Source organism: Grammomys surdaster, unplaced genomic scaffold, assembly GCF_004785775.1.
Source record: "Grammomys surdaster isolate TR1022 unplaced genomic scaffold, NIH_TR_1.0 126051, whole genome shotgun sequence".
Taxonomy (NCBI): Eukaryota; Metazoa; Chordata; class Mammalia; order Rodentia; family Muridae; genus Grammomys; species Grammomys surdaster.
Window position 1 is genome coordinate 180034 of NW_021620862.1, and position 12196 is coordinate 192229.

The following is a 12196-nucleotide window of genomic DNA, read 5'->3' on the forward strand; positions in this document are numbered from 1 at the left end:
AGATGTTATCCCTTTAATCCATTTCCCTCCCCCACCCAGGAACCTCCATCCCATCCCTTCTCCTCCTGCTTCTATGAGGATGTACAATCATCTACCCCCCCCCACTCCAACCTCCCCACCCTCGAATTCCCACACACACGGCATCCAGCCTTCATGGGACCAAGGATCTCACCTCCCACCTATGCCCAACAGGGCCATCTTCCCCTACATATACAGCTGGAGCCATGAGTCCCTCCCTAAGTGCTCCCAGGCTGGTGGTTTAGGCCCTGGGAACTCTGGTTGGTTGTTATTGTTACTCTCCTCATGAGGCCGCAAACCCTTTCAGCTCCTTCAGTCTTCTCTCTAACTTCTCCATTGGGAAACCCTTGATCAGATAATGGTTAGCTGTGAGCATCTGCCTCTGAATATGTCAGGCTCTGGCAGAGCCTCTAAGGAGACAGCTGTATCAGGCTCCTGTCAGCATGCACTTCCTGACTTCCACATCAGTGTCTACCTTTGGTGACTGCACATGGGATAGATACCCAGTTAGAACAGTCTCCAGATGGCCCCTCCTTCAGTTTCTGTCCCACACTTTGTCTCCATATTTGCTCCCTTGAGTATTTTGTTACTCCTTCAAAGAAGGACCAAAGGACCCACACTTGGTCTTTATTCTTCATGAGCTTCATGTGGTCTATGAGTTGAATCTTGCGTATTGCAAACTTGTGGGCTAATATCCAATAATGAGTGAGTGAATACCATGTGTGTGCTTTTGTGATTGGGGTGCCTAAATCAGGATGATATTTTCTAGTTCCATCCATTTACCTAAGAATTTCTCGAATTCATTGTTTTTAATAGCTGAGTAATAGTCCATTGTGTAAATGTACCATATTTTTTGTATCCATTCCTCTGTTGAAGGACATCTGGGGTCTTTCCAGCTTCTGGCTATTATAAATAAGGCTGCTATGCACATAGTGGAGCATATGTCCTTGTTATAAGTTGGAGCATCTTCTGAGTATATGCCCAGCCCAGGAGTGGTATAGCTGGGTCTTCAGGTAATGCTATGTCCAATTTTCTGAGGAACCACCAGACTGATTTCCACAGTGGTTGTACCATCTTGCAATCCCACCAACAATGGAGGAGTGTTCCTCTTTCCCCACATCCATGCTAGCATCTACTAACACTTGAGTTTTTTTATCTTAGCCATTCTGACTTGTGTGAGGTGGAGTCTCAGGGTTGTTTTGATTTGCATTTCCCTGATGACTAAGGATGCTGAACATTTCTTTAGGTGCTTCTTGGCCATTCGAGTTTCCTCAGTTGAGAATTCTTTGTTTAGCTCTGTACTCCATTTTTAATAGGGTTATTTGATTGTCTGGATTCTAATTTCTTGAGCTCTTTGTGTATATTGGATATTAGCCCTCTATTGGATGTGGGATTGGTAAAGATCTTTTCCCAAACTAATGGTTGCCATTTTGTCCTATTGACAGTGTCCTTTGCTTTACAGAAACTTTGCAATTTTATGAAGTCCCATTTGTCAATTCTTAATATTAGAGCCTAAGCCATTGGTGTTCTGTTCAGGAACTTTTCCCCTGTGCCCAAGTATTCAAGGTTATTCCCCACCTTCTCTTCTATTAGTTTCAGTGTATCTGGTTTTATGTGGAGGTACTTTATCCACTTGGACTTGAGCTTTGTACAAAGGGATGAAAATGGATAGATTTGTTTTCTTCTATATGTTGTCCAGTTGAGCCAGCACCATTTGTTGAAAATGCTGTCCTTTTTCCACTGGACAGTTTTAGCTCCTTTCTCAAAGATCAAGTGACTGTAGGTGAGTTGGTTCATTTTAATTCTATTCCATTGATCTTCCTGCCTGTCTTTGTACCAATACCATGCAGCTTTTTATCATCATTGCTCTGTAGTACAGCTTGAGGTCAGGGATGGTGATTCCTCCAAAATTGTTTTAGTGTTGAGAATAGTTTTTGCTACCCTGGGGTTTTTGTTATTCCAAATGAATTTGAGACTTTCTCTATCTGACTCTGTGAAGAATTGAGTTGGGATTTTAATGAGGATTGCATTGAATCTGCAGATTGCTTTTGGCAAGATGGCCATTTTTACTATATTAATCCTACCAATCCATGAGCATGAGAGATCTTTCTATCTTCTGAGATTTTCTTTGGTTTCTTTCTTCAGAGACTTGAAGTTCTTGTCATACAGATCTTTCACTTGCTAAAATACTGTAGTATTTTATATTATTTGTGATTACTGTGAAGGGCGTAATTTCCCTAATTTCTTTCTCAGCCTGTTGATCTTTCACGTAGAGGAAGGCTACTGATTTGTTTGAGTTGATCTTATAACCAGCCACTTTGCTGAAGTTTTTAAATCAGGTTTAGGAGTTCTCTGGTGGAAGTTTTGGGGTTACTTAAGTATACTATCATATCATCTGTAGATATTGATATTTTGACTTCTTCCTTTCCTATTTGTATACCTTTGACTTCCTTTGTTGTTTAATTGCTCTGGCTAGGACTTCCAGTACTATATTGAATAGGTAGGGAGAGAGTGGGCAGCCTTGTCTAGTGCCTGATCTTAGTGGGATTGCTTCAAGTTTCTCTCCATTTAGTTTGATGTTGGCTACTGGTTTGATGTATATTGCTTTTACTATGTTTAAGTATGGGCCTTGAATTTCTGATCTTTCCAAGACTTTTACCATGAAGGGATGTTGAATTTTCTCAAATGCAGGTGCTTTCACAGAATCTAGTGAGATGATCCTGTGGTTCCCCCCCCCCATGTTGAGTTTGTTTATATAATGGATTACTTTGATGGATTTCCAAATATTGAACCATCCCTGCATTCCTAGAATAAAGCCTACTTGATCATGATGGATGATTGTTTTGATGTGTTTGAATTTGGTGTGCTGAACTTTTATTGAGTACTTTCGCATTGATATTCATAAGGGATATTGGTCTGAAGTTCTCTTTCTTTGTTGGGTCTTTGTGAGGATTAGGTATGGGCATGATTATGCCTTCATAGAACAAACTGGGTAGTGTTCCTTCCGTTTCTATTTTGTGGAATAGTTTGAAGAGAATTGGTCTTCCTTGAAAGTCTGATAGAATTCTGCACTAAAACCATCTGGTCCTAGGGAGACTTTTAATGAGTGCTGCCATTTCTTTAGGGGTTATGGGACTGTTTAGATGATTTATCTGTTCCTAATTCAACTTTGGTACCTGGTATCAGTCTAGAAAATTGTCCATTTCATTCAGATTTTCCAGTTTTATTGAGTATAGGCCTTTGTAGTAGGATTTGATGATGTTTTGAATTTCCTCATTTTCTGTTGTTATGTTTCCCTTTTCAGTTCTGATTTTATTAATTTGGATAATGTCTCTGTGACCTCTGGTTAATCTGGCTAAGGGGTTATCTATCTTGTTGATTTTCACAAAGAACCAGCTCCTGGTTTTGTTGATATTTTGTATAGTTCTTTCTGTTTTGACTTGGTTGATTTCAGCCCTGGATTTGATTATTTCCTGCAATCTACTTCTCTGGGGTGTATTTGCTTCTGTTTGTTCTAGGGCTTTGAGGTGTGCTGTCAAGTTGTTAGTGTGTGCTCTCTACAGTTTCTTTTTTTAGGCACTTAGAGATATGAGTTTTTCTTTTAGCTCTGCTTTCATGGAGTCCCTCAAGTTTTGATATGATGTGTCCTCATTATCATTAAATTCTAAAAAGCTTTTAATTTCTTTCTTTATTTCTTCCTTGTCCTCATTATCATTAAATTCTAAAAAGCTTTTAATTTCTTTCTTTATTTCTTCCTTGCCCAAGTCATCATTGAGTAGAGCGTTGTTCAGTTTACATGTACATGTGATCTTTCCATTGGTTTTGTCATTATTAAAAACCAGTCTTAGTCCCTGGTGATCTGATTGGATGCAAGGGATTATTTCAATTTTTTTGTATCTGTTGAGGCCTGTTTTGTGACCAATTATATGGTCTGTTTTCAAGAAGATACCATGAGGTGCTGAGAAAATGGTATATTCTTTTGTTTTAGGATGAAATGTTCTATAGATATCTGTTAAATCCATTTGGTTCATAACTTCTGTAAATTTCATTTTGTCCCTGTTTAGTTTCTGTTTCCATGATCTGTCCACTGCTTAGAGTAGGGTGTTGAAATCCTCCACTATTATTGTGTGAGATGCAATGTATGCTTTGATCTTTAGTAAAGTTTCTTTTATGTAGGTGGGTGCCCTTGCATTGAAGCACAGATGTTCAGAATTGAGAGTTCATCTTGGTACATTTTTTCTTTGATGAGTATGAAGTGGCCTTCCTTATCTTTTTTGATTACTTTTGGTTGAAATTCGATTTTATTTGATTTTAGAATGTGTACTCCAGCTTGTTCCTTGGGACCATTTTCTTGGAAAATTGTTTTCCACCCTTTTATTCTGAGGTAGTGTCTGTCTTTGTCACTGAGGTATGTTTCCCGTACGCAGCAAAATTCTGGGTCCTGTTTATGTTATCAGTCTGATAATCTGTGTCTTTTTATTGGGGAATTGAGACCATTGATGTAAAGAGATATTAAGGAAAAATGATTGTTACTTCTTGTTATTTTTGTTATTAGAGGTAGAATTATGTTTGTGTACCTATCTTCTTTTGGTTTTGTTGGAAGATTACTTCCTTGCTTTTTCTAGGTTGTAGTTTTACTCCTTGTGTTGGCGTTTTCCATCAATTATCCTTTGAAGTGCTGAATTTGTGGGAAGATAGTGTGTAAATTTCATTTTGCCATGGGATATCTTGGTTTCTCCATCTATAGTGATTGAGAGTTTTGCTGGATATAGTAGTCTGGGCTGGCATTTGTGTTCTCTTAGGGTCTGTATGATGTCAGTCCAGGATCTTCTGGCTTTATAGACTCTGGTGAAAATCTGGTGTAATTCTTATAGGTCTGATTTTATATGTTACTTTCCCTTTTTCCCTTACTGCTTTTAGTATTTTTTCTTTGTTTTGTGCATTTGATGTTTTGATTATTATGTGTCAGGAGGTATTTCTTTTCTGGTCTAGTCTATTTGGAGTTCTGTAGGCTTCTTGTATGTTGATGGACATCTCTTTCTTAAGGTGAGGTAAGTTTTCCTCTATAATTTCATCAAAGTTATTTACTGGCCCTCTAAGTTGGGAATCGTCACTTTCATCTATACCTACTATCCTTTGGTTTGATCTTCTCATTGTGTCCTGGATATCTTGGATGTTTTGGTTTAGGAGCTTTTTGCATTTTTGTATTTTCTTTGACAGTTGTGTCGATGTTTTCCATGATATCTTCTGCACATGAGATTCTTTCTTCATGTCTTGTATTCTGTTGGTGATAATAGCGTCAATGACTCCTGATCTCTTTGTAGGATCATACGGTTTTCTATATCCAGGGTATTCTCCCTTTGAGATTTCTTTATTGTTTCTATTTTCATTTTTAGATTGGATGGTTTTGTTTAATTCCTTCACCTCTTTGGTTGCTTTTCTAGCAATTCTTTAAGTGATTTTTGTGTTTCCTCTTTAAGGGCTTCTACCTGTTTACCTGTGTTCTCCTGCACTTCTTTAAGTGAGTTATTTATGTCCTTCTTAAAGTCCATTATCATCATCATGAGAAGTGATTTTAATTCTGAATCCTGCTTTTCCAGTGTGAAAGGGTATCCAGGGCTTGCTATGGTGGGAGAACTGGGTTCTGATGATGCCAAGTAACTTTGGCTTCTGTTGCTTATGTTCTTGAGCTTGCCTTTTGCCATCTGGTTAGCTCTAGTGCTACCTGCACTCACTGTCTCTGACTGGAGCCTGTCTTTCCAGATATCTTGCTTATGTCAGAACTCCTCAGAATGCAGATATCTCTGTGATTCTGTGATCCTGAGCTCCTGGGTACAAGAACTCCTGGGACTCAGGCCACCTCTGGGATCCTGAAATCCTGCTGCTTTGAGTGCAGTGGCTCTTCTAGGATGTCTCAGGATATCATGTTTTCACAAGAGCAGACCAACTAGGTGTTTGCCCCAGCCAAAAGGACCAAGTAATGGAAGGAAAGGAAATGGTATTCTGGAGGGGGGGTTGGGTGGCTGATGGGTCCTGAGTACCCCAGGTTCCCATTTGTATCTCTGGTGCATAGGACAGTGGGAGAGAGTTCTTACCAGCTGCTCTGAGTGCAGTGGCTCCTCTAGGATGTCTCAGGATATGGTGTCTTCACGGGAGCAGACCAGCTAGGTGTCAGCTGCTCTGAGTGCAATGGCTTCTCTAGGATATCTCAGGATATGGTATCTTCACAGGAGCAGACCAACTAGGTGTCTGCCCCAGCCAAAAGAACCAAGTGAGGGCCAAAATAGAAATCTTAGAAATTGTATTTCATCAATGTGGTTGAGTGGTCACCCTGATATTGAACACTCCTTATAGGTGTTCTTTTTTTTTTTTTTTTTTTTTTTTTTTAGTTTGATTGTGTGTGCAGGGTGGTTCTTTTAGTCTAATAATACTTCTCCGGATGATGAGATGATATACCTTTTGCTTTGCCTTCAGAGGAAATATCTGAAACATCAAGCCTTTGAAAATGAAGTCAATGGTCGTGCTGAGCAGGTGGATGGGGTCATTAACCTTGGGAAGTCCCTAATTGAGCGGAGAGTGTGTGATGGGGATGAAGAGAACATGCAGGTAAAGTGTGTGCTTAGATAAGTTTGATCTCCAGAGGCATGTGAGGAAAAATCCTCCACTCTCAGTGTTTTTGTGGGTAGAAATTGAACCACCACACTCATCTCCTGGATTTGCAACTACTGCTTCTGTCTTAACTGTGTCCATTTGACATTTTTTCACCTTTTCTGTCAAGAACCTTTTGGCATATAGGCACAAATAACTGAATGTAACTCAGCACCATGGATTTCAAATATTTCTTTTCTCCTGACACCTGCTGTTTTCCCAGAGTCAGCATGACTACTTTGAAGTATATGGCATTCAAGTATGACTATTTCACTTATGGCAAGACCCTCCCACATTATCCCTTAAAGTTCTCATAAGGACCAGGATCTCAAAGACCATAGTGTGTTCTTACTTTCTTGGATCTAGGAGCAACTGGACAAGTTAAAGGAGAACTGGGATTATCTCCTAGGAAGAACAACTGAAAAAGGGCAGAAGCTCAATGAGGCCAGTCGGCAGCAAAGGTTCAACACAAGCATCAGAGACTTTGAGTTCTGGCTTTCAGAGGTAACTGTACTTGATAATGACGGGAGCGTAAGACTTAGTGAATGCCTGTTAAGTGATTTAAGTTTATATGTTAATGGTTTTCTTGACCCTTCTCGGTAAACATCTGGGTGTAGATGCAACATCTCACTCTCCTGACATGTAGTTTTCACTTAGAATCTTTCTATCCTGTTTTTCTGTCCCTAGGCAGAAGGCTTGTTGGCCATGAAAGATCAGGCCAGGGACTTAACTTCAGCAGGAAACCTACTTAAGAAGCATCAGCTATTGGAAGCAGAGATGTTGGCACGAGAGGTAAAAAGTAGTAGACTTCCATTCCTCTGTATAAGGTGGAAATACTTCTGACCTTATATTTTAGAAGAATACTTGAGACTACAGCCTTGAGGTCGATGACCAGCAGTCATTTTAGCCAGGTCAATTTCAGGGGCTGCACAGCCATTGTGACAGTATTGCTGATTACTATTGAAGCGTAGTCTCTAAGACTCTGGGAAGTGGGTTCTGAAAGTTATCGTATTTATAATTTTATGGATGTATAAGCTTACTACTTTGTGAAACTATAAAACTGAGTTGATATTTGAAAGAAAAGAGAAGCTGACATTATAAAGGGAAGAAAAATAAAATCATATGAGAGAATTCAGTAAGTTTGAAGCATATACGTTCATCTGTAGGTCCTCTGGAAGATTCCACCAGAAACCTAACATGGAACAGTAACAAAATTCTGACAGTACTATTAATTCCACATCAAATAATCATATAAAGTTAGTTTTACTTAGTAATAAAGATACACATTAAAAGTTAAAAAGACCAAAGGTTTTATGGTTTTGTTGTGTCAGAACTTTATAATATTTCCCTTCACATAATTATTGGGCTGCAGTCAACACAAGAATAATACAAAATTGGTACCAATGGATTTTATCAGTTACTTGGTAAGTGTCAAGTGCATTACTGTGAAGACAGTTGTGTGTAAGACAAAATATTCTAGTTGGTGAGAGCAAACAAACACTAGAGAACATAGAGAGAAGAATGGGTTAACTAGGAATAAATGCGATCTGGAGTACTATAGGCATGATATTTATGTTGCTAATGCACCTCTTACCAAACCACATTTGTGTAAGACACTTAGTTATATATATCAAAGTCAGTTTCTTCAATAGCAATCTATTGAAACTAGTCAAGGAAATAGAACCACTACTGACTGACATCTGAGATCTACATAACACCATATTCCTCCATTCACTAAACACACTGGATTTTCCAGGACCCTCTCAAAGATCTGAATAATCTGGCTATGGAGCTGATCTCCAGTGGGACTTTCAACATTGACCAGATAGAAGAAAAAATGAATGGTGTCAATGAGCGCTTCAAAAATGTCCAGAGCTTGGCATCTGCACACCATGAGAAATTGAAAGAGACCTATGCCTTGTTCCAGTTTTTCCAAGACCTTGATGATGAGGAATCATGGATAGAGTATGTATCATCAGCTCACTGGGTAATTTACCAAACAGCTTCAGTGCATGCTGAAGTCAATTTGTAATTGATTTTTATGCTGATAATACTTTTAAATCTCTGCCTCAGCTGAAAGTATACATTGATTTCACTTTTCACCTTAAATATATACAGACAGGAAACCAAGTGTAGAGGGAGACAGGAAGGAACAGTCTCACCCACATTATGGGAATAAAATTCAAACACCATACACATTTTTAAAAATAGTTCATTGAATTTTAGCGCATGGAAAGCTGATCCTTTGCAACTAATGTGGAAGACCACAACATGGTCATTATTATTTCCTTTTTAAAGATGCATTTGTTTTTATCTATGTGCATATGAGTATGTCTGTGTGTATTTGTACTTACATGCAAGTGCCCATGGAGGCCAGAAGAGAACATAGAGTCTCCTAGTTTGTATCAAGTTGACATAAAACTAGGCAGCACAGTTCCAGAGTTCATCAGAATCCACCAGCTTTCACCACATACACACACATAGAGAGCTATTGTTCTAGCTTCATCTCAGATATATCTAACCTCTGGTTTTCCCACTTTTGTCTTGGGTCCCAGGGAGAAGTTGTTAAGAGTGAGCTCCCAGGACTACGGGAGGGATCTTCAGAGTGTTCAAAACTTACTGAAAAAACACAAACGCCTAGAAGGGGAGCTGGTAGCACATGAACCTGCTGTCCAGGTAGGTATTGAATGCCAGATCTAAAGGAACAGAAATCAATTAAAAGCAATTTTCTTCACATCATAGATAAATCAATACCATAAAATGCAAAAACAGTGATCAGAGATAGCTACTTCTCATACAGTTCATGGCAATTCTTCTCATGCATATTTTGTGCCCTCTGAATAGGAGGTTCTAGAGAGGATGCCAACATCTTTCCTTGAAGGATTATTTCTGGCACTGATGGACAGTCATCAACAAATGATATGTGGGTTGAGATTTCTGGAAAAGATAACTCTGGGTCAGATTATGGCAGTACAGAGCCCTGTGATCATGAAGAATTAATAAAGCAGAACCAAGGGAATATCCTACTAGGTTTTAGAGATGTTTATCAAAAATATCTGGGAAAGATTAGCGTAGTAGATATTGGTATAGCTTTTTTCATATTTCCAGTATACAAGGACCATCTCAAGACACAAAAGCTCATGAATAATCTGACATTAAGAAAGACTTATATCAGCCGGGCGGTGGTGGCGCACGCCTTTAATCCCAGCACTTGGGAGGCAGAGGCAGGCGGATTTCTGAGTTTGAGGCCAGCCTGGTCTACAGAATGAGTTCCAGGACAGCCGGGGCTATACAAAGAAACCCTGTCTCGAAAAACCAAAACAAAAAAAAAAAAAGAAAAGAAAAAAAAAGACACATCCTTTGCCATGGGTTATGACTGACTGAGAGGATGAGATTGTGGAATGATATAACTTGTTCTTCAGAATGTGCTGGATACAGCCGAAAGTCTGAGAGACAAGGCTGCTATAGGGAAAGAGGAGATCCAGGAGCGGCTGGCTCAGTTTGTCCAACATTGGGAAAAGCTCAAAGAGTTGCCGAAGACCCGGTGAGTTGTACAACAGAAATTTTGTTGAAGCTCTTGAATTTTGAGCATTAGGCTGATGTGTGGGGAAGGGAGGAGTGTGTGTGTGTGTGGGGGGGGATGCTTCTGTGTCAACTCAGCATTGACTGCAGACTCTGACTACCATTTCCAACTTATTAATTCCTACTCAAAAACCAAGTTTTTTATGAACCATAATCCTAGTGGCCATAAACAGAGTGTTCTTTCTAGGGAATAAGAGGAAATTTACCAGGACTGGAGAGATGGCTCAGTAATTAAGAACTCTTGATGGTCTTGCAAACAACCCAAATTCAGGTCCAAGAACCCAGACAGGGTACCTGACAACCACTTCTAATTTTAGTTCTAGGGGACTAGTGCCATGTTATGGCCTCTACAGTCACCAGCATACACATGGTGGACATTCCTAGTGTTTTAGGTAGGATTTCTAAGGCTCTTATAAAACAAGACCAACAGTGACTTGGAGTGGAGTTTATTTTGGCTTACAGTACCACATCACAGTTTATTACTAAGGGAAGTCCAAGTTTGGGTGGTATTTCCTTCATTCATCAAAGTTTCCATGCTATTTCATGATAAATTTTAAGGACTCAAGTCTCTTGGGTGTCACAGAAGATCAGAAATACTGACCAATAGGCAAATAAATTGTTGTCTTACCTCTTTAAGGCTATCCTGAGAACCAGTGGTTTGCCAGGGTAGAATTATGCCACAATTTACCTGTTTGTTTCTACTTCTGTTGTGCTAACTGCCTCATTACAGAGGGTTGTATTTGGAGGAGTCTCTTCAGTATCTACAATTCATGGAGAATGCAGAGGAAGAGGAAGCATGGCTGGATGAAAAGGATTCTCTGGTCAGCCGGGGGGATTCTGGAGACACACTGGCTGCTACTCAGGTAAAGGCAAGGCAGGATGGGTCAACTGTGTCATTGGTGTCATCTTGATCTTTTCTTCAGAATGTGTTTGTTTGGTTGTTTTCATTTGTAAAATTCGATCCTATATCCTGGGTTAGAGAAATATGAATGCTTCTATTAATATTAAGTATAAAAAAGCAATATCAAGTCATAGCACCAGGAATGAAAACAGAATTCAAGCTTGATTTATGAGCTGTCTGAATCAAAGACACCATGGTGAAAAACCTTTCCTCATAGATCTGTCTCACAGGGTATATATTTTCTAAAGATTCTCAAGTATTAATGTTCCATTAGCTTTAAAAAATAATACTCATTTGTGTGGATTTGGTGACACTTTCCAAAATATATAATTTTAGGAAAAAAAAAGACTTTAGCATGCCTATTTACTGAACAGTTCCACATTTAGGAACATCCTTTTAAATTATCATTATTGAGTTTTTTAAATAAAGAAATTAGCAAATTCTGCATGTGATCTGTAGTTAATGTACATTTTGGCAACCATGGATAAACTCTTCACAGCAGTGATGTTCTGATCATTTGGAGTCTATTTCACAACCTTACATACAGAGATTTTGCTAAGAGCTCTATCTGGAGGTGAATAACTTCTATATGAGGACCCAAAGGAGGATCTGGGCTTGCAGGAAAACATTTAGATTCACAGACACAAAGAAACTAAAAAACAAGGAGGATCCAGGTAGAATGAGTGAAAATTATTTTATAATGTGCTCTTAAACAAGTTCTAGAATTTTAATCTTCTGCATCAAATATTCTCTAAGGCTTCTCCTTTGAAAACTTAAGCTTGATTAATTAACTATGAATTAATTATTTGAGAGGTTTTGTATGACTGAGATTCACTGTGCACCAGTGGCAGGCCCCAAATTCATGTTATTCTTCATAACTCAGTCTCCCAAGTACTTAGAGCCTAGCCATGCACTATCAAAGCCTTTTACTTTGACTTTTTTTATGCGACCAAAGACTCACATGATGCACATGATGCTAGGCACAAGGCAACAGATACTCCATTATACTATATTTTCCATTTCCTCCTGATCAGTCCCCATGGATAG

The 12196-nt window shown here is 39.0% G+C and overlaps 1 protein-coding gene across 3 annotated transcripts in view; it reads left to right on the forward strand.

Annotated features, from left to right (window-relative positions):
- Spta1 (spectrin alpha, erythrocytic 1) overlaps nucleotides 1–12196 on the forward strand; it is an 83551-nt gene that overhangs the window by 48050 nt on the left and 23305 nt on the right. For 2 of the 3 annotated variants that reach the window (XM_028755237.1, XM_028755239.1), the window contains exons 33-39: nucleotides 6493–6624; nucleotides 7033–7170; nucleotides 7354–7458; nucleotides 8423–8631; nucleotides 9222–9342; nucleotides 10089–10210; nucleotides 10979–11111. In XM_028755237.1, coding sequence (XP_028611070.1) covers nucleotides 6493–6624; nucleotides 7033–7170; nucleotides 7354–7458; nucleotides 8423–8631; nucleotides 9222–9342; nucleotides 10089–10210; nucleotides 10979–11111 — 960 coding nt within the window. Of the gene's footprint in view, nucleotides 1–6489; nucleotides 6625–7032; nucleotides 7171–7353; nucleotides 7459–8422; nucleotides 8632–9221; nucleotides 9343–10088; nucleotides 10211–10978; nucleotides 11112–12196 lie in introns of all 3 variants that reach the window. The other variant, XM_028755238.1, reaches the window with a different exon arrangement.